The sequence below is a fragment of the Conger conger genome, chromosome 1, assembly GCF_963514075.1.
Source record: "Conger conger chromosome 1, fConCon1.1, whole genome shotgun sequence".
Taxonomy (NCBI): Eukaryota; Metazoa; Chordata; class Actinopteri; order Anguilliformes; family Congridae; genus Conger; species Conger conger.
Window position 1 is genome coordinate 27,899,247 of NC_083760.1, and position 23,398 is coordinate 27,922,644.

Sequence of the window (23,398 nt, forward strand, 5' to 3'; positions counted from 1 at the left end):
TCCCAATGGGAGACCATCAGCGACAGCTGACTGTACAGTCCGATCGCCAGGTGGTCCTACTTCAGCAACATTAACTAGTCATGCTAAGGTTACTAAAGAGCCCCGCATTTCGCCCCAACCCCCCCCCCCCCCCCCCCCGGCCCAATACGCCCATTCAGCATTCAATTGGCCGCAGACAGTATGTCTTTGACGGGGGTCTGAAGACAATGCAGTTAAAAACTCGTTAAAATTAAGACCTCTGAAGAGCCAGGTAATTAAATAACGCGGTGTACCAGTGGGCTTCTTGGAATCGTCTAGAACGTCTAGAGCCGAAATGGAGCCCCACTCCCTGTTCAGCGGCCCGTCTGTATTACGGGGAGGGCCGGATTATAATGGACCTTTTCATGAAAGCACAAAACAGATTTGGGGGGTAAGGCTGAACGAAGATGAGGGGGGAGGGGGGTGGAGGAATTAGCACGAAACGGGGATAGAGAGACGGGAGGGAGAAAGGTTTGGAGGGGGTGGGTTGCCGCAACGTCTGTTTTCTGCGAAGCTTCGTTGGTGAAGCTCCTTTGGCAGAGGGATCTGTAGCGAATGACACTAATTACAATGACAATGCGCGTAGATCAACGGAACAGAATCCGCGAGGAATCTCGCAGCAATTAGCGGCCAGTGAAAAAAAGAAAATCTCGTCATGCGCAGCTATTGTTACGTGGAAAGGCCGATGGAATTGAGAAGTAAAAAATAAATAAATAGCGGGCAGAAAATAAACAAAGACATGAACTGAGGCGCCAAGAATGAGTTTTCCATCCGCAGTGAACCTGGAAAATATACAGGGCAATTTTTTTTGCTCCGATGAACACCGAGGATAATTTCTGCACCCGCTTCTACAACCCCCCCACCAAAAAATACATAAAAATAAATAAATTCTCACACGGAGAGCACACAGGTGCAAGGACACGCCCGTGTTCGACAGATACCCCCCGCCTCTGAGATAAAGCGTGGCTCTTCACGACAAACGGACGGCTAATTGTCATTAACACATCAAAGTGGGGGAGGGAGTGTGCCTGAACAAAGCAACAGAGCGGGAACGGACGAGGAGGCGCCCAGCCTTTGAACTGTTTAAAGCGTCATTAAAGTCCGGCTAATAAATAATGAACTAATTCCGCTTTTAAAATATCATAATTCAAACAGCCGTTAAAATAAAATACAGAGGAGGAGGGGGATGGACGCAGTCATGTCGAGGGGGGAAAAGATATTACAAGGACGGTCGAGGCAGTCTGCTCTTCAAAACTAAAATAAGGTCACGTTTTCCTCTAGAACCAGCAAAGAAAGAGAAAAGAAAGAAAAAAAGAAAGAAAAAGAAAAAACTAAAGGTAAAATTCGTAGGCTGTACGAGAGCTGACATTTCGATGACATTTACCGGCGCGATTGAACACGGGCCGTTTCTTGTGGACTCGAGCATTATCTCAGCCGTTACGCCGTCGAGAGCCGCCCGCTCATTCAGGGAGAGCCTGGCGTCTCGTCCCGTAAGCCCGCGAGGCTGAATGGTAATCACTTCTGTACAGATAGCAGGTGATTGAAGGCCGTTTCCTCTGCATTGTGGGAATCGTAGGAACGGCCTGTTGAAGCATGGATCCTTATCGCCGGCTGTCCCACAAACAAAAGAGTTCCGCCCGTGAAATACGGACCGCTGCCGTTAGCCAAAACGAAGGGGGGGCGCCGCATTGGCCACTGCGTGGGCGGTGATCGAGGGAGCCTCGTGCCCGTGCCATTGCCCGTGGCGACCGAAAGGAACGGGTTTAACCGTACATGCTGGAATCAAAATTCACTTTTTCGTCAATTTAGTCAATTCTTCATAACCAAGCGACCACCTCTTGAAATATATATTCCAAAAGGATTATAAAATTGTAATACTTTTGTATTTGCACACAAAAGTTTTTTTCCATCCACTTCCACTTGTGGGCGGGTATTTAGATCAAATGTCGGTCAATTTCCTGATCACCTCCAATCAATAGCTTTTCACGCCGTGGCACGTATTCTTCCAGAGCCATACAATAGGCTACTGCCCTGCTAAGTCAAATTGACTTCCTGCCCTCCAAAAATTCCACCCGACAGGGCCACTTCACAAACGTATTCATCATATCAAGGAAGCTAGTGCTGCTCTCACTTTCAGCACGTCTTTAAGCCTGGCGGAGGAGGAGGAGGAGGCTTCGGCATCGTTTGAAGGCTTTGAGTGCAGGCCGACGAGAAACCACAGATTCGTCCCAGGCACAGAGCTCCCTCCACCTCCCTCCTCCTCTCCCTCCCTCCCACTTTCCCTACAGTATCTCCACATCCTACAGAAACCAAAGCAGGTTTCAAGAGAAAAAAAAAGAAAGAAAAAAAGCCCTCGGATTTGCCCCGGATCACCATGTCTGCTGATTAATACCGGTTTCCTGCTCCTGAGGGGGAAAATGGCGGAAGACGGGGACGGATCGATGGGAGGCTGCAAATCACCCGCCAAGACGGTCAATTCTTCACGGGGCCAGAGAAGGCGACCGGGAGGAGGGAAAAAGTTCATTAATCGCGGCTCGGTAAGAGCAGATGGACCAGCTAGCTGGGCGCTAATTGCCGAACGCGGGGCGCGGCGGGTTCCCGCCTCGACAAAGGGGAGACACGCATGCCCTCCTCACGGAGCGGATCGGACCGCTAGACGCTCCTCCCGTTCGCCCGCTAAATGCGCTGGCCGCTCGGGGCGAGATATTTTTCCTCTGAAAACACGGGACAGGTTGGAGCGTGAGGCCGCGTGGGGCTGTTAGCCTGTCAGAAGGATAACAGGGAACAGGAGTGCCCTCGGTTCCCGGGTTCAGCAGAGAACAGGGGTCTCTACCAAGGTTTTTGGCCTGTCTTAATAGATAACTTATAAGTTTACTCATCCCAATGGGGACACTCATTTGCCACCATATCGCCACATTCACATAATGCAAACATTACATTCCCAATACCACAAATATATTATCACAATGCCTTTCTGCATTGGAGTAAAAAATGGCATAGAGAAACAAGAATAAAGGACACAGAACAGTGTACTGTATATGCAAGCTACATGCATTAACTGCATAAGTTCTAATCTTCTCCCAAGCTAAATCAAACATCATCTGGAAGCGCTCAACTTCAAAGAGACCGATAATCAACAAGCCATGTTATTGTTTTGTCTGGAGGACATATCGTTATAAAAATACAAGTTCATATACAGGTACTTGGGAGAAAGTAACCTGCAATGCATTCAAGCGCCAACTGGCTGTTTTTTAACCCTCATAGTATCACCCATGGAGGCACCGCTTCATAAGGCAGGGAAATCGTAACACCCACCACCTTGTAGCTCGAGAGAGCTTCCTCTGGTCTGTGCAGCTGCAGTCCAAAGAAGCGAGAGCTCAGCACCCACCCATTAGAAGGGAATATCTCTGTTAAGAGTCATACTTTCAGTGACAAAGGGTCCCCAGAATTGTCCATGTTTCCTGGGGCAACAGAATGGGTTTCCAGGCCCAGCAATCACAGAGGGGATTGGGATCAGCGATCTCCTAAGTGACTGAGCAGTGTTCTCCAAACTCACTGAACAGCAGTCTCCTTATTTTCTGTTCACCGATCTCTGAAATCAGTACAAAGCAGTATCTAAATTTACTGATTACTAATATCCAGACAGTATCTAAATGTGGCCTGTGCCATCAAAGACAGTCGTATTGACCACAAAAGGTATTTTTAACTAATCAAAAGAGGGAAATGTAAGCTAACCATGCCAAGGTTTTCTCTCTACTCCAGATTTGAAGGGAGTTGTGTTTCATTTTATGTGCCACCAAACCATGTTTTTGAGAGAAACGGCTTCAAAGTTTTTCGCAAGAATTGAGCCTGGGGGACTACTGATACTGGGCTAACAAAACTCTGGGCCTATAACTTGTCACCTTAAGCATAAACCCTTTACACCTATATTTTTATTCTGAACATTTAGTCTTGACATTAAGACAAACAGACCATGAAAGCAAATACATTAACATGTTGTGGTTTGTGGTTTATATTACATTACATTACATTAATTGCATTTGGCAGATGCTCTTATCCAGACTGGTTTGTGACTGGTGTGTGTGCGCGTGTGAGCATGCGTGTGTGTCTGCAAATATGTGTACATGCGTGTGTGGGTGTACATGAGTGTGTCTGTGAATGTGTGTGCGTGCTTCTGTGAGAGGGTTTGTGTCTGAGGATGCGTGTCTGTGTGTGTCTGGGTTTCTGTGCGTGTGTGAATGGGATTGTGTCTGAGAATTTATGTGTGTGTGTGTGTGTGTGTTTGTGTGTCTGTAAATGTGTGTGTGTGTGTGAGTGGGTTTGTGTCTGAGAATGCGTGTGTCTGAGCGCGTGTCTGTGTTTGTGTGTCTGCGAGTGTTTTAGTGGAGGCTAGTTAACAACAGGAGGCACTTCCTGTCCATTACTCCCCCTGACAGAGTGAAAATAAAGATGTGGGGTCTGTGTAACTGTACCTGACATCTCTACTTCAACTGGAAAGGCAAGAAAAGAGGGGGAAAATCCCTTGAAAGCTAACAAAGGGTGACAGAGTTAACCCCATGTCCTGGGTGTCAGGAAAACAGACAGCTGTCCAGCATGTCGTGCTGAATGCTAAGCGTGCCTTTGTATCGGGTTCAAGTTTAAAGAACACAGATACGACATTGACCTCTTGCCGACAGCCTCGTTAAAGGCAGCGAAGAAATTTAAATGAGACACGAGTCGAAGAGTAATGAGAACAGACCCCCGTGGTATCGGAGCAAGAACAATCTCAATTTTTATCGCAAGTAAAATACATAATACGTCATTCGTTAATTATAAATAATTCTTTACTAGAAGAATATATAATTATAAAGACAAGCCCTGATGAGAAGCCTCCATCAAAACAATTTGTAGGATAGAAAATCGAGTACAGGGAAATTGCGTAGACCATAGACTGTCCTGTAATGAAATAAGGAGTAACCTCAAAATTGTAAAAAAAAGAGGATCGATTGATTTCATCTTGTTGGAGCAAACTAATCCCTACCAATCACTCCCAAACTCAGCCTCGCCTGTTTTCGACCCATCAAAACAAAAAAATCATCCCCCCTTCAGACATTTTCGCATCCACCATTTTGTCTCAGCTGTCACCAGCCTGGTTAAGAGAGGCCTACCTGTGCAGGAGTGCCTGGGTAACCAAAGCACGGCCTCAGGGGGTATGAAGGCAGGTGAGTGGAAATGGAGAGAGAGAGTGAGAGTGAACACAGAGAAAAGGAGTAACGCTGTGAATCTCCGTGCAGGGGGGGCAGAAAGCGCTAGAAATGGACGCCGGGCGGGAGCTGGACACCATATGCTACACAGAGGAGAGGCCCGACACAACATAGGGCAGTGGCCGAGGGTTGGCCCTAGCGGAGGAAGACGAGGAGGAGGTGGAGGAGTGGGGCGTGCGAGGCAAAGGGGACCTGCTGATCCAAACACATCGGACGCTGTAAGGAACAGCGGGAACAGCTGGTCGGCTAGCGAGCAGCAGCGACGGCAGACCGCTACAGCGGTAATGGGATTAACTTAAAACATTCAGCGGGCGGGGACAACCGGAGCCCTCCTCCACGTAAACGCCCTACCCCCGCCCCGTGTCTCCTCCTCCTCTCCTCTCCTCCCTGTGCCGGACTTGGGACCGCAAACAGAGGGAGTGCTGGCATGTAAATCAGGTCTGCCGTTCAGGGGCCAGAGGGAATAGGGAGAGGTATGTAAATTTAAGCCCTGCAATGAGGAGAGACCCAGGGGGAGGTGCAGATGGAGGAGGGGTGTGGTCACCGGCCCTTTTTTTGAAAACTGACTCTTTTGTTTTGTGTCTACAGTTCTGAAAAAAAAACCTTAACGTTCTGAAATTAGTGCTAAAGTGACTGTGACTGAAATGCCACGTGTCAAAGCTATTTATAATTTTCACTTTCTCAGACGCCGACATTTCCTTCACAGAGGCGTGAACGTTACTCTAGATTTTGTTTGAAAAGGGTATGCTTTGGGTCAAAATAGGTGTCAGAGAAGATGGGGGTGGGGTTTCCAGAATGTTCTCTCTTCAGTGAATAATTACGGAAAATGAGTTTGGTCAGTTGGCCAGTTACAGTCAACCAGTTACATTCACCTCATTTCACCCTGTCAGTTGAAGATGGACCTGGACAGGAAAATTCCGGCGAGGGCACCTCTCAAGTCACAGCCAATCAGAACGAAGGCCCGTCACGACGACACCCTTCCTGTGCTGCCCTGCTGTTCCCACCCTGCGTGTGTAAACTTCCTGTGTGTGGGTGTACATTTCTTTGGAGTGTATAGGAGCGAGAAAGTCTGTGTCAAAGTTTGAAAATACTTATGTTACGCAAATACCAAGTTCTTTGGGTGCGGACGCTACTGAAGACCCATCTCTTCAGGCTACACCTTTCCCTCCCCAACTCACAATCACCGTGATAAGCCTTAGACCGTAATGGCACTTATGTATAGATATCGTTACTTGTATAGGTATTGTTGTTTTTATTGGCTGTTGTATTGTTGTATTCTAGCTGCCAACTGTGGTATGCTAGTTTGAAAGTTGATTGTACTCTTCAAGGGTTCTGAATTTCTGTATGTTTACACTAGGACTCGGAACTGTACTGTCCTCTCATGTCCACTTTTGCACTTGTTCTTGTGTTTGATTTGCACTTTGTTGTACGTCGCTCTGGATAAGAGCGTCTGCTAAATGCCACGTAATGTAATGTAATGTAATGTACCTTGGTAACCCCGAGTTGAAGGGAAGAGATTAGAAAACAAAAACAGGTGCCCGTCTGCTCCGTATGTTAGCGTTTATGAATATGAAAATGTTTCTGAATATTACTTTGTCCTTTGGAGTGCATGAGGTGCTTGGGGGGCTGAAGCTTTGATGATGAGATCTGCTCGGCTGCTGCTAGGGGGTAGTGAGGGATATTGAAACGAATAACATTAGAACGCTGAAAGGCTCTGGAGCGTGAACGTTGTTTTCTGATTCCTTCTTTCTTGGGGTGGTGTGAGCGTGTGTGTGTACGTACAATGTGTGTGTGTGTACGGTCTTCCTCACACCATCATGCCACCGAAAAGCTGCCGTTTGCATGACCTGCTGCGGGCAGGAGCAGATTATGGGTATCGATCGACAACCGGAGGGGGTGGGTAGGACGTGGGGGCTTATCGATTCTGTCCGCTGGGGAGGGAGCACTTCAGAATAAAGGTCAGTGGCTCTTCATCGCACCTATTAGAGGCTGCCCAGCACCCCTGCCCACCCCTGAATCCTATCATCATGAGGACCAACAGACCCCCAAAAACACTGCTATCTCCCTTCCAAAGAGAGCGACAGGAAACCAGCAGGGGAGGGGGGGTTCACCATTGGGGGACCGATGCAGGCCGTTAGGGAGGTGTCAAGGTCGTTACACCCTGATGGGAAGGCTGCGAGTACCCCATTCACATACTGTCGGGGTGCCCAAGCCTGGTTTTTCATTGATACTCAGCACGTACAAGATGTAGTTAATCGATTTTAACCTGTGTTGGTTGAAAAGTTAACTGAAACTGAGGTCTAAACCTGCTGCTGATTTTAAGGTGAAAATAAACTTGTCTCCAGGACCAGGGTTGGACACTCCGTTTGCACGCTGAGAAATAACTGTAATAACAGCCAATGTTTTTATTACGTCTGTCCGACAGACAGATCAGAAACAGTCTTCAGGAGGCAGGCAAGGATGTGTGACAAAAGACTTCACAAACTACAGTGGCTACACTGCAAGATGCAAACCACTATTTAGCTGCAAAAATGGGATGGCCAGGTTATTGTTCCGCAGAGTTCCGGAAAACCGTCTTGTGGACAGAAGAGACCAAGATTGACTTTTATCACAAAAATGGCAAGAGCAAAGTGTGGAGGCACAGAGGAAGCATCCAAAACAAAATAAATTTGCCAACAGGTGGGATTCATCATGTGTCTGTGGTCATTAATGACAGTTGTCAGAGGTTACAAGCATTTGTTGAATCTGATGAACTAGCCAATCATAGTAAACATAACCTATTGAGTCCCAAACTTTATGGTGCTCTGAAATTGGGAATCTAAGTCTAAAAAGTGCTGTAATTTCTACATTGCTAAACCAAAATATATAAAAGTACCCTTCAATAAAAGCAGAGAATGTGCATTCTAAACACATGTTAACTGTTCGATTCACAGTTGTGGAGTACAGAGCCAAATCAAGAAAAAATATGCCTTTGCCCAAACATTATGGAGGTCATTGTATGTGTTGCAACCAACTGTCAGGTTGAAATAAACATAGTGAGATCAGAAGGTATGGGAGAACATGAATGCAGGTGACCTTGTATAGTGTAATAGTTCTCAGACACAGAGATGGTTTTAGCAGATTGCGCTACGTGATGGGAAACGGGCCATGGGGAGTAGGATGAAAAGTCTTTGAGGCGACGCAAGGAGGATCCCAAGATTAAAGCGCTCGAACCTTGCCCATTCCCCTGCCTCCTTCAGCACAGCTTCAAAGGGGAAGGCTTTTTCCCGCCAGACTCTGCCAAAATGACCACCACGCCTCTGTCTATTGCCACTAAGCCGAGCGAAAAGCCAAACCAATAAAAACGTTTTAACGGTAAATTATTCTAATGACATTACATTCGGTCCTACAAATATGAATTGTATATTATGCATACACAGTGGGGTCCAAAAGACTGAGAACACATTGGAAATCTGGGTTTTTTTTTTTCATGTAATCCTGGAAATAAACAGAAAGTTTTACGATTTTGAAAAAATGAAGTAAAAGTAAAGACCACAGAAGAGCAATCTTCACCTGACCTCAACCCCATTGAACATTTATGTGGGTACTTGAAGACTGACAAAAGCATTCAGTCACATCACAATATGCTATTTGAGACATTATCAAATAATGCAGACATGACTCATCAAGTTTTGCACAAATTTGTCCACATTGCCATTAAAGCAAAATGTGGATATACTAAATTCTAAGAAATTCTGAAATTAATGTAATTTTTTCAAAGATTCAACTTTGAAGAGAGTCAGCGCACTTTCAAATGAAACCCGGCTCAGGGCTATTTATTTAAATTGATATTCTGTTAAATGGCTGTTGTTTCAGACATGCAATTTGTTCAATGAAAGCATGTTGGAAATAATGTATTGACTTTTTTTAATTCAGTGGGCATAGGCTATATTTACCCCGATAAACCTCACATCGTCATCGCAACATCCAACGACGTTATCGCGTATTTCCCTCTACCGCTGACCGCCACGGCCCTGAGACGCAGCTCACCGGGGGAGGGGAGGGCCTGGGCCGGAATGGCGGGATGAGGACGGACTGGACCTCATCCCGCTATCCGTCGACGTGCTAGCGGTCATTCTTCCGTACAAAATCCAATTAGCACAAGTGATCCTGTGCCGGAGGAGACGGCCTGCTGGAAGCCTCTTCATTACTGGGCCGATGCGGGACGAGGACGTGCCATGCCATGCAGTCCTTTATGCTCACGCATGGGGGTCGTGCGGTTCTCTTTGAAGAAATATTAAACTAATTACCTTGGAGAGCGGCGGATCGCCCCGGCATTGTGGGGAGTGCGCTTCGGGGGGCTGCGAGTGGGCAGGAGCGAGACGGAGAGAGCTACGCGTCGAGAGAGAAACGGAGAGAGAAAGAAAGAAACAGAAAGAGAAAAAGAGAGAGATGGAGAGAAAGAAACAGAAACAGAAAGACAGAAATAGACAGAGAGAGAGAGGCAGAGCTATCTTCTCTCGGAAAACAAAATCCCTGATTTAAAGACAGCCAGCAATTACACAGAAGTTTTATATGCATACCCATACACATGTTGCTTTTGTACACATGGACAGTGGCCTCGGAAAGTATTCAGACTCCCTTCACTTTTTGCACTTTATTGAGTTGTAGCCATTTTGCCAGGCAATCTACACTCAATAACCCATAATGACAAAGTGAAATCTAATAAAATGTTACTAATTTATAAAAAATCCAAAATAGAACTCTCTCATTTATGTAAGTATTCAGACCCTTAATTCAGTACTTTGTACAGTAGAAGCCCCTTTGGCAGTGATTACAGCTCCAAGTATTCTTGAGTAAGTCTCTACAAGCTTTGCACACCTGGATTTGAGCATTCTTCCTGGCAGATCCTCTCAAGCTGAGTCAGATGGGATGGGATGCTTCCCATCCCATCCCAGATGTTCAATGGGTTTTAATTCTGGGCTTTGGCTGGGCCACTCAAGGTCAGTCAGAGACTTGTCCCAAAGCCACTCTAAGGTTGTCTTGGCTATATGCTTCAGGTCATTGTCGTGCTGACAGGTGATCCATCACCTCAGTCTGAGGTACTCTGGAACAGGTTTTCTTCAAGGACCTCTCTGTATTTGGCTGTATTCATCCTTCCCTCAATTCTGACCAGTCTCCCTGTCCCTGCCACTGAGAAGCACCTCCAGCATGAGATTTCAGTTCATTTTTAATACATTTGCAAAATCTTCTAAAAACATGTTTTACTTTGTCATTATGGGTTATTCAGTATAGATTCATGGAAAACTGGCAATTTTATCCATTCAAAATTAAATTGACAACACAATAAAGTGCAAGGGATCTGAATATTTTCTGAAGCCACTGAATGAAAAAAACGAAACAAAAATTATGTTTAACAAAAGGAATTCTTTTAAATAATGCTAATAGTTTTGTCTGAGTTGGAATTGAACGCTGAGTTAACCCCCGTTAGCAAGCAACGGGAGGAATTTGAGACATGGGACTCAGTCACTGTTGAAATGTACCCCTTGGCGCTTGGCCTCTTTTGTCTCGGTAATGGGCTGCTCTTGATTTAGCCGCGGGTTGTACGATCATGCTTCAGACGAGCCCTGTTAATACAGCTCGCCGTGTCCGAGCATCTCACGCTTCGTTTAGGGGAAATGAGGCCGCAGACGTTTCGTTTAGTTTTTAAAGTAGTTCTCCGTACGGTGGCTTTCCCGCCAGCTTCTCCTGTCAGTGACACTGGAGACATGGCGTACCGTTCGCCTGTGTTTCCAAAAAACAAGGGGAATAAAAAAGTGATTATTTACTGTGTCTGATCTGTCTTTTGTCCAGGCCTAAAAAACTATTATAATTTCCTCTTAAGGACCCCCATTCATTTATAGAAATGCAGCCAAAATGAGATCTTCCTGTTCTGTTTTTTAAACTCAGTGTAAGCAAGGATTACACCGAAACAAAGGAAGATTTCCATTTAAAGCAATCGCACGCGTCATCTGCAGGTTTTCGGGGAGTTCTTTTCAGGATCTCGCCCCTCTTCTTGTGAAGGAATGGTAGGTAGGTGGGGGCAGCCTGTAGTGTCGGGGCTAAAGTACATAACAGGGACCCGGAAGGCTAATGGTTCAAGCCCCTAGCCACGATAACATCCACACAGCTGTTGGGCCTTGAGCAAGGCCCTTAACCCCACATTGCCCCCCGGGCGCTGCACGGTGACTGCCCACTGCTTCTAACTAACTAGGATGGGTCAAATGCAGCAAAATACCCCATGGGGTTCAATAAAGTATATATTCTTCATCTTCTTCTATGACTGCCAAGAGGCCGCTTCCTGTTCTGTATCAGGGACACTGGACGGGCTTTGCCGGCCTTTTACTGGGTGATAAATCGCTTGGCTCCGGATGAGTGACATCTGCCACACGGCCAATCTCATTAAAGTCCCTCGGGGGGGGCGGGGACAAATGAAAAGAATGCACAGACTGACAGGAGGAGGGGTCAACGGGAGAGAAAAAAATCTGCAGAGAATTCTCAGAGACCTCGCTATACCCCTGGCTCTCTCTTTTCGGGCCCCTCCAACTGGAAGGGCGCTGATCCGAGGTTAGGGAAACCCGGAATGAACCCTGTAGTTCCCTCAGCACCCCAAATCTGAGGAGGGGGGGGGGGTGGCGGTTGGGAGTGCTGCAAGCTGTCTCTCTTTGGACGCTGTTGCGGTCTGGGGGTGGGAGAGGGGGTGTGGGACATTACTTCCCTCGGCCTTTTTGGTCACTCGACAAACCCTGCCCCCCCCCCCCTCGACGAACAGACAAACAACAGACAGGCCTCGGCTTTAAAGAACTGTCTGATTTTGTCATGAAGCCAGGACAGACACACAAAAAACTAAACTAAAACGAGAAGAGCACAGGGAACTTGGCTTCTGTGGTGCGCGGCCAGGTCGCTATGGAAACGGGAGCCGGGCTGCTTTGCTCCCGGCTAGGCCGAGCATTGCACGGTGTACCAGGGGGTGGGGTGTGCTGGGGCTGCCACACGACATCCTTCGCTCCTCTCTCTCTTAACCTCCATCGCTGCTCGACCGCCCGCATGTATGAGGAACACGCTAATCCATTTGTGTGGCTCAGTGCGGACAACAATATTCACAGATTTGTTCTTTTTTTTCATGATTTTAAGGCCAGTTTGAGATCCAGCGGCAGAGGGTCTCTCGACCAAACCTTTGCGAAAGTTCTATTGTCGCTCGACGTTGACTGTGGTTGTGATCGCACCGGAGAGAATCGGCCAGAGTAGAAACCAGTAAAAATGTTGCTGCGTTCTGTCGCTGGATGATAAACTGACCTTAAAAAAAGATAAATAAATTAAGACCGTGAATATTATAGTCAGCACTGAGCCACGCAAATGACCACCTTCACAGTACTGCCCACACTACACTTCAGGGAAGAGGTCATATACACGAAACAACTTCTTTGGGGTTTCTCCGTGGCGTAGCCTGTAGAGCAGCATCCACATGCTCATTGTGAGCCACAACGTCGGCGGTTCGATTCTGGCCACACAACCTTTGTCTCACTCTCACCCATTCAATTCAATTAAACAAACGATTTATCCCCAGGGGGGCCAGTAAGGAGACATAAGAGAGACATTCGTCCTATACTGTATAAAAGCGTTCCTCCTATATTCCTCCTATATTCTCTATACCAGCTCTACTGAACTCCACGTCCTGCGGGCTGCAGTGTCAACAGGTATTTGCTCCGACCGTGCGCTACACCACCTGATTTCACTAATTACTTTACCTGCTTGGTTCAAGCTAACCAATGTACCCTCTCAGGAAAGAAAGTCTAGGTTCGGATGAGAAGTTTATAACTAGATGAATAACTAGAGAAATAACAGACCACAGACTAAGGGATAAGTTTGAACTGCTGGCTTATTTATATAGAACAGTTAGTAGAAGCAAATGCCTGCAGACACTGTGCGGGGTTTAGTAGCGCTGCTGTCCAATAAAGCTGTAAAAGAAGCCCTCTTGAGGAACTGAAACCCACCTTTGCACACTTCTGCTCTTTTCCCCCCAGAGCAGTGGGGTTTTGGGGAGGAAGAAGAAGAGGACACAAAGGATACAAGCTCTGGTAGAGGGTCAGGCGGGATTTGACGGCTCTGCTGGCGTTGATGCAGGTGGCCCGCACTAGGCTTGGCAGCAAGGTTCCTGTGACGATGGCGCCATTGAAGAGCGGACCGAAGAAAGGAACCTGCGGAGGAGAAGAGGGGAGGAGGAAGAGGTCAGAAAAGAGTCCCGCAGAGGGGGGAAACCCGCTCAAAATGGCAAACCACTGATCCTGGAAGCATACCTTCAAAATAAAAATCCATCTGCTATACAATGATTATAAAGTGTTTTCTTGTGATCATCACAATTATTTTTTATCATCAATTTAGTAAGAAATTGAAAGAACACTGAATAGACAGAAACAAAAATATGAAAAAGCACTTTGCTCCTATTGTGCGCTACACCACCTGATTTCACTAATTATAAAAAAAAGTCTAATAAATACATTATAAAGTGATTGGTGAGTGTATGTGTAAGTATTCATGTACATTGGACAGTGGACATTTCAATTTGGCTCTGTACTCTAGAAATTTGAGTTTGAAAGGATACAATGACAATGAGGTTGAAGTGCAGATAAATAGCACTCAACAGATCAAAAGCACTCTCCTGGATGCAGGTGTAGATGCGTCAAAGTCTACGATATGTAGAAGACTACACCAACAGGACTACAGAGGGTACACTACAAGACGCAAACCATCGATAAGCCTGAAGAACAGAAAGGCAAGATTACAGGTTGCTAAAAAGCACCTAAAAGAGCCCCAAGAGTTCTGGAACAAAGTATTATGGACAGATGAGACAAAGATTAACATGCACCAGAGTGATGGTAAGAGGAAACTGTGGAGAAGAAAAATGAAGGAAATGCCCATGATCCAAAGCATACCACCTTCTCCGTGTAACAGGGGGTGTTATGGCTTGAGACTGTATGGCTGCCAGTGGAAGGGGCTCACTTGTCTTCATTGATGATGTGAATTCTGGTTGTTCAAAAATATTTTATCTGCTCAGATAAAAACCAAATGCCTCCAAACGTATTGGACGGCACTTCATGTGATGGACAATCCATGACTGGCCGAGTCAATCACGGAATCTGAATCAAACTGAACATGCATTTTACACGCTGAAGGCAAAAAGTCCCTGAAACAAGCAGGAACTGAAGATGGCTGCAGTACAGGCCTAGCAGAGCATCACCAGGGAAGATACCCAGCATCTGGTGATGTCTATGTGTCACAGACTTCAAGCAGTCATTGCATACAAAACATATGCAACCAAATATTAAAAATGATTACTTTATTCTACATTATGTTAAACTGTCCAATATTTTTGATGCGCAAAAACAGGGGGGGGGGTGACTATATACAAAAGGTTCAATCATTTCTAAACTGTTAATCCAATCATTTGAGTGCCCTCAAATTAACACTGACAGTCTGCACTTCAACTTCATTGCAATTTTTGTCATTGTATTCTTTCAAATTCAAAGTGCTAGAGTACAGAACCAAAGTAACAAAGGAATGTGTCACTGTCCAATGAATTACGGTGCTCACAGTATGTCCATAGCTGAGTGTTGGGCTGAGGTGTGAGAGCAATGAAGGTAGTGTGAAAAGAAGTGAAGACCCATTTTTGGTTCATATTTACCATGACCTGTGGGTTTTCACCTACAGTTTCAACCCTTTCATTATTCCCGGGTCAAATTGACCCGAACATCGGATCGGGGATGTAAATTTGCGGGTTGGGTGGAGCAAGGCTACTCAATGATTTTTATTTTTTCCTTTTACATGTTCTTCACAACAAATAAGCCAAGGCCAATGACTTTCAGGTTTAAAAAAAAATTTCCAGTATCACTTTTCTTTTCTTGAAAAATTTAAACGGGTCCGAACGCCACATGAGGGTTAATGGCAATTATTGTAAATCGAAGAGATTTATGTAAAGCTCTGTGTGAGTGGTCAGCAAGCCGCTTTTCAAATAAGCGAGTGCGTTTGGCGAGATTGGGCCAAACGACATGGGGGGCCAAGCCAGCTGCGCATAAAAGAAATGACTTCCAAATGGGCCCATCTCAAAGACTCGCTTTTTTTGATTCGTTCTTCAGAACGACTTTATTTTGTTATTTCTTTTTTCACTGCCTTTCTGGGAGGTAACAATAAGATTTGCAAAGGAAAAAATGAAGTCGACGTGGCTTTTCAGGCAGTCAAAGCATGGTGTTTAAATTAGTTTGTAACCTCACCGGTACATGGAAAGGAGGTTATGTGACTGGCCTTGGTCTGTGTCTACTGGGTCTTTGTGGTGTGTGTGTGTTTGCACATGTACACTTAGTGAGCACTTTATTAGGTATTCATTAGACTTTTTTTTTTTTTACTTCTGCTGCTGTAGCCTATCCACTTAAAAGGTTTGACACGTTGTGTGTTCAGAGATGCACTTCTGCATACCACTGCAAATAACCATGTAGTCCATGGTTATTTGTGTTACTGTCACGTCTGACCAGTCTGGCCCTTCTCCTCTGACCTCTCTCATTAACAAGGTATTTTTTCCCACAGAACTGCTGCTCACTGGATGATTTTAGTTTTTCGTGCCATTCACTGCAAACTCGAGAGACTGTAGAGTCTGAGATACTGCAACCACCCTGTCTGCCACCAACAATCATTCCACAGTCAAAGTCACTTAGATCACATTTCTTCTCCATTCTTACATTTAGTCTGAACAACAGCTGAACCTCTTGACCATGTCTGCATACTTTTATGCATTTAGTTGCTGCCAAAGGTAAAGGACTACCTAATAAATTACTCACTGAGTGTATGTGTGCTACTGTACAGTAACAGTTCAATTGGAGTAAATATACATTACTCCAATTGAAAATTCTGGTTTATAGTGTATAATTCAACATACATTGATTGAAATGTGCTACGAAATGCATTTGGAGAGAGAAAGAAAAATGACATTACATTATTGGCATTTGGCAGACACTCTTATCCAGAGCGATGTACAGTTGATTAGCAGGAGTCAATCCTCCCCTGGAGCAATGCAGGGTTAAGGGCCTTGCTCAAGGGCTGTGTGAATCTTATTGTGGCTACACTGGGATTCGAGCCACCGACCTTGCCTGTCCCAGTCATTTACCTTAACCACTACGCTACAGGCCGCCCTGTTTAGTATTAGCGTGAGTGAGAACTGGTTTTAACCAGTTCAAAGTGTTCACAGCTCCATGCTAAGGGGTCAAACTTATGAAGGAACCACGGGTTCAGATTGGACAGATTGGCTTGCAACTAAGTCTGAAGAAGAGTGCCTCCGAAATAGCATTTAAGTGAAGTTGAACCTGCGTCGTTCTCCGACCCTGCCCTGAACCTAGTCTGAAAACGGTAGAAATCAGAGGCCTCTTTATCTTGTGAATTCCTCTATTTAACAGTGTTGGCAGGTAGTGGAAACAAGAATTCTGCTTCATCCGATGTCTGACAACAGCAGCTGTTTGGTGAAGCAGTCCTTCTCGAGTGCCATTCTGAGTGTCTCTGAACAAAGCCATCGCCGGTGATAGGGAAAAATGCCCTTTTTAACATTTCACAAGTGAGCATCATCTGATGAAACAGATCCCAGTAAAAACAACAATATCTATATACTTGAGTTTAACTTTCGTATTTATTTGCAAAGAAATGACAGAAAGTGAGAGAGCTTACCGGCTTTCTGATTTGCATCAGACACAGTAAGACTCTTATACACCCTTTTCCAGAAGGGGGGGCTTTACCAAAACGAAAAGACATGAAGCTGGCCACGAACATTTATCAGTATTTTGTCTTCTGAATACCCCTTGTTGACCTTGCTGTAAGACCAGAATGTGCTAGCTGATAGGCAGAGATATTAAGGTCAAAGGCTGTCTGTCTGCTAGAGAGCCAGAGAAAGACTCATAGTAAGCACTTAATTCAGAAAGTGGTCTAATAGTAAAAAGGATTATCACTGAAAGGTCATTTGTAATCACGTGATTGTCTTTATGTTAACACACATTGTCAATTAAGAATCAATTAAGAAAATTACCCTTACACCGGATACAACACCCACGAAAGGGTTAGCTAACGGCACATTTCTTCATTTTCTTAAAGGTACAATAGGTCATTTCTGTCAAGAGAGGAATTGCAGCAACAAACAACCTCAAACCACAACACTATTTATCCCTCCCCCGTCTCTGTGAACGTGCTGACGTCAAAACGCCATTGGCTGTGGCAATTAGAACCAATTTTCAACCAATGAGCTTGAATTATTGTACAGCTGTACAATGTTTCGGTACAGAGTATCGGTGCACCAACTGTACACTTTGAAACCTGAATTTAATGACTATAAACACAGACAGAGGCTGAGCCAACATGTCAGTGATCATTTTTCAACGTTACGAAGGGTTTAACAATGGTCTTGTAACAATGTCAACAAAAATTGTACCTTTAAGGAACAAGCAGTGCAGACCGAAGACCGAATGCCCTATTAGAATGCTTTTAATACTAATTTGGTCCATCCATTTCCGGAATGAACTCATCTTAATATAACTACCCCTAATGAGAGGAAGCACAGTGCTGAGGTAACGCTGTCGTAGTCTGATGACATTGTTGCAACGTTGTACAAACACTGCAGCATTCTGCTAACTGATGCAAGGAGCACAACGGCTGAAGTGTTGCACTGCACCAGCCTTCATGCAAGAAACAACTCAATTCAATTTAACACGCAGTTCCCTCCATAACTATGACTATGAAAACTGTTATTTTGCGACAGTATATATTGATGCAATCTGGATTTGAGATAAAAATCTGAATGTGAGGCAAAATACAGAATGCCACCTTATTTCTAGTTATTTCATAATCTAAGTAAACAAGTTCAACCATTTAGTAAACAAGTTCCACCGGTCAGTATTCCACCTGCTAATAGGAGAGTATAAAAACTGAGCAAAATGAGTATTTAGTGGTTCTCAGAGTAACTGATTCAAACTTGGATCCCAGTGATGTCACCAAACTTCTTTTCGGATGCTTTTCCAAGCTTTTTGTTCAGCTCCTGCTTGTTCTGCAGAGTCTATGATAGGCCCATCTTCAGGATTTGATCAGTATTTGAACAGGGAACGTTTCCTACTTTCACAGATGAGCTCTTTGGTTGTTTTGGAAGTGTGTTTTGGACACTACTCTCCTGCATAGTGCCACCCAAGGAGTCTGGATGTGTTTTCTCATGTAGGCAGACAAGACGCTTCCGTGTACTACGAAAGTTGTTCTGTCATTCAATTTTGTTTTGTAATTACAGACTCACTGCTCTACCTTCCAACTAATTTTAACCTTGCTTTTCTGTTTACTAACGAGGCTGTTTAGCTAACGAGGCCGCAGTGTCTTGCAGGGTAGCATTTCCCAGTCCTCTGCAAATGGGAGATTGTGACACTTTCAACCCAGTATGGTGATTTCATCCCAACATGACTGCCAGTGATTTCACCAAGTCATCAACTGCAGTTTGTCTTCAGTGCATTTTGACATGCCCAATTTTGACATGTTGAATTGAGTCCAAATGGTTTGCTTTCCTTTCAAAGACAATGTCCTCATTTTCATGTTTCTTTATGTCGAACTAAAAGGAAAAAGCAAAGGCTAAAACTAAGACTGCAAATTCACTCTTAAGTGCGCAATGATAAATAAATAACAAATCAAAAATGGGAAGACTAACCACAAAACCTGCTTTTATTCTAAAATGGCTTTTTGTTTGGGGAAGACATAAAATATAATGTTCAGAACTTCAGTCATTCATTCATTCATTATCCTAACCCGCTTATCCTGAACAGGGTCACAGGGGGGCTGGAGCCTATCCCAGCATACATTTGGCGAAAGGCAGGAATACACCCTGGACAGGTCGCCAGTCCATCGCAGGGCACACACACCATTCACTCACACACTCATACCTACGGGCAATTTAGACTCTCCAATCAGCCTAAACCTGCATGTCTTTGGACTGTGGGAGGAAACCGGAGTACACGGAGGAAACCCACGCAGACGCAGAGAGGCCCCACCCGACCGGGATTCGAACCCAGGACATTCTTGCTGTGAGGCGGCAGTGCTACCCACTGCACCATCCATGCCGCCATGTTCAGAACTTTTGCCTCATAATTCCATATCAAACATAAAAATTTGGAATATATAGCAAATTACCAATATAAAGTCCCAATAATTAAATGTGCAATATCATTTGGTAAAAACATTCGCAGATTGCAATTCAGTCACAGAAGATGGGGAAATTGGAGACTTCCCAATCGCACATGTCTGGTTTAAGAAATCCTAAAACACAGAAGCTTATTAGTATACCTGTTGATAAAAAAAGCACAGTTTCCAACCCATTTTCCCTCAGAGACAACCCCAGGACCAGAGAAAAATACACAACACATTTGTGAAAATTTCAGGAGCACAGTTAAAGCACACAATAGTGCACAACTCGAATAAGGTTTGGTCTGAGTATGTGTGTGGGAGGGAGGGGGCCTAATTCACTGAAGCTTAATAGCTGTTGACCCAGAAACTGTTATGAATGTCAAATTACGCAGCACTCTTCCAAGTTATTAATGCTGGTTCAAGTACAGGGATTAAGCCATTGTCAGATCCCCCCTCCCTCTCCCCCAGCTGTTTCAGTAGCACTTAAAACCTCCATCTTGGGCAGAGAAAATCAGACCAGTCCCTGGTGGCAGGGCACAGCCAATCACGTAGCCGTGCCCGGATTCCGCGGAGACGGGGTGGCCATGGTGGTAGGGCTGCATTCCCCCCCAGCTCTGCCCACGTTTGGCCAGAGACTCCCCCTCTTTCCCCTCTCCTCCAGGGGGCTCTCATTGTCTGAGCCGTCCTGGTGCATCTGTGACGTGCGGGGGACATTCATGGTGACAGACTTCCTATTGTTCCGTGGGAGGGGGAAAGAAACGGTTTTGTCTGAGCTAAGACGCAGCCACAGTTCAGGATAATTACTTTGCCTAATTAATCAAGACAGACACACACACACACCCACATGCAGACACACAGACACACACGCACACGCACACACACGCACACACACACACACAGACATACAGACACATACATACACCCCATACATAGACACAGACACACACACGCCACATGCTCATACACATACACATATACACATACACAAACACACATACACACACACACACACACACACACACACACACACACAGAACACACACTCACATACACATACACACAAACACTCCAACACTCAAAATCAACTCAAAGAAACACACCCAGACAGGCACACACACACCCACTCACATACACACATACACACACACTCACATACACACAAACACTCAAAATCCACTGAAAGAAACACACCCAGACAGGCACACACACACACAGACACACACACCCACTCACATACACACAAACACTCAAAATCCACTGAAAGAAACACACCCAGACATGCACACAAAACATGCACATAGTGGAAAATAAGTCTCTGATTCAAAACAGAACCAATAAAAGGAGTTCTGCCATTTTAAGATATCGAGTCAGACAGCAAAGTGATCGATTCTGTGCAAGTGCCCATACATTTTCATGGATTGTGTAAAGTCATAATTAAAAAAGGCATTGCACAGTTGACTCAGGTTTGACACCCCAAACATATTTCACTAGCACCAGTAATTTACATTTACATTTTAGTCATTTAGCAGATACTTTTAGTCCAAAGCGACTTACAAGTGCATAGGTTTGTCAACAAGTTAAAGCATCAAATCTACAAATGGCAAAACACATGAAGTTCGATCCAAAAAATAACAAAGACAAATCTAAACCCTCCTTTTAACACAAATCTCAATACTTGCTTTCCTCAACACAAATTAAAATCTTCCCTTTAACACAAATCTCAATACCTGCTTTCCTCAACACGAATTTAAATCTTCCCTTTAACACAAATCTCAATACCTGCTTTCCTCAAGACAAATCTAAATGCTCTCTTTAACACAAATCTCAGTACCTGCTTTCCTTAAGACAAATATAAACCCTCCCCTTACGCAACACAAATGTCAATACTCGCTTTCCTCAAGACAAATCTAAACCCTCCCCATAATGCACATCTCAATACTTGTTTCCTCAAGACAAATCTCCTTTAGGCAGCACTGCTGATTGAAACATTCACTACTCTTCACCATTCGCTGGTGTTCTGAAAAAGGAAGTTACAGGCAACAGACACAACGCTCACCCATGCCTCCTGAAACGCCTTCACTAGCTAATTTTACACTCGCTCCACCAGAGCGGGTACTGTTAGCAAGCTAGCTAACGTCAAAGGTGAAACTGCATAAATTATAAGTTAATTATAAACATCATTAAAACGAAAAATAAAAATTTTTAATGTTGTCATTTGCCCTTTAATTTCAAGAAGTTTTGGTACCGTTTAGGCACTGGTACAGTTTTTAAAAGCAGATCTGGGTTCAATTTGTATAGGATTAAAATATTTTCCGCATTCTATTGATCTTGCCTGTTGTATTTGAGCCTACAAGGAGGAGTAGATGGGCAGGGTTTACACTTTTAGGATAGTTTCATTTGTTCCAATACACCGGGCAAACTCAGTGACAAAAACTATTTATTTATTTCTATTGAGGGTGGAGGCAGACAGGCAGGAGTGAAATCGCCCAGGCGGCTGCCAGATCAGGCCCTCCTGCATTAGAGCGCGTCTGAGAGCATCTGAGATCTGAGCGCGCGTGCACTCCGGCGAAGAGGCGAAGATTAAAGGCGGGAGACACGAAAGGCAGCATGCCGACACAGCCGGTAATGGACAGGGTTCTGCAAAAGGCCAACGCCGCCCGCGCTAGATTAGAGCGCAGCCCGCAGACCCGTGAAAAAAAAAAACGTCCCGGCAACCGAGAGGTGTTTTTTTGAAGCGCAGCCTTGGGTAAACACACAGTCAGAGCTTGCATCAGACATTTTCTGCTACTTTCACCAAGTTTCTTTTCCCATTGTTTCCCTCAGTTCTGACAAAGTACGAATATACATCAATTCCATGTGCATACACACATCTTTTTTCACTACCAACGAATAATATGGCACTGTACCCACACTGTTACTGTACACTGTGTGTGCGTGTGTTTGTGAGAGCATTAATGTGTTTTGTGTGTGTTAGAGAATGCATGAATTCAGAGCAGAACTCTCCGGTCAATCCTGAAGGTTACTGGACATCTGTCCCAGAAAACCCCTTCGGGTCCCGAGTTTGAGGTCCTTCAAATCTGCCCACTGCTCCCAAAGCTCCCCTCGGCTGGAGTGGAGCGAGTCCAACACGACGTACCTGCGGCTTCTTCATGATCTGGATGAAGAACATGTGGTTCTTCATGGGGTACACCGTGATCAGCACGTCGCCAAAGTCTGTGGGGATGATCCCCCGTCGGTAGTCCCGCTTGTGATCCGACCACACGATGTGGACCTCATCGTTTCCTAGGTGACGCAGCTGGGGGGTGCGAGACATGGATTAACGGATTAGCAAGGAGGGGGGGGGGGGGGGTGTTGGACTGTTCCATTAATAGAATATACAGTGCAGTCTAAAAGTATTTGGACATTGGTACAAAATAGGCAGAAACACTGAGGGGTTTTTCAAGACCAGGCTTGATAAGGTGTTAGATATTAGCTTTGAGCAAATTAAGCAGAAAGTACACTTTAGCGGTAGGAAAAGGCGAGCATTGCTGGGCTGAATAGCCTGCTATCGGCATTAATAACTAATGTTATCACTAAATAAATCAAACTTTAAAAAGTTTAGCTAAGACTCACTGAAGTTGCATGTGTTGTTCTGTTAGCTAACCAGCAGAACATCTAGCCTACAGTGCCAAAACAAAACATTTGGTTTACCACTCTAAAGGCTTAGTAGCCTATTGAATAAGATGTTGGCCGGCTAAGTAGGGCTTGATGTTAATTTGGGCCAGTAGGTTGGTGTACCCACAGTAGCCTACATTTCCATTGGGCCAGCTGCCAAAATAAATAACCATTTTTAAGGGAGATTAAACAGACTGTTTGCACTAAAATGTGCCAAAATGGCAATCTACAGCACTGGTTAAAAATATATATTAGTCTGGTTCTCTACCAATCGCAGAGCA

The 23,398-nt window shown here is 44.9% G+C and overlaps 1 protein-coding gene across 6 annotated transcripts in view; it reads right to left on the reverse strand.

Annotated features, from left to right (window-relative positions):
* The window catches only part of ralgapa2 (Ral GTPase activating protein catalytic subunit alpha 2), a 177,199-nt gene that overhangs the window by 27,133 nt on the left and 126,668 nt on the right, over positions 1 to 23,398 (reverse strand). For 5 of the 6 annotated variants that reach the window (XM_061233565.1, XM_061233536.1, XM_061233549.1 and 2 more), the window contains 2 exons: positions 22,600 to 22,758; positions 13,350 to 13,477 (listed from right to left, as the gene is read on the reverse strand). In XM_061233565.1, coding sequence (XP_061089549.1) covers positions 13,350 to 13,477; positions 22,600 to 22,758 — 287 coding nt within the window. Of the gene's footprint in view, positions 1 to 13,349; positions 13,478 to 19,610; positions 20,195 to 22,599; positions 22,759 to 23,398 lie in introns of those variants that run through there. The other variant, XM_061233557.1, reaches the window with a different exon arrangement.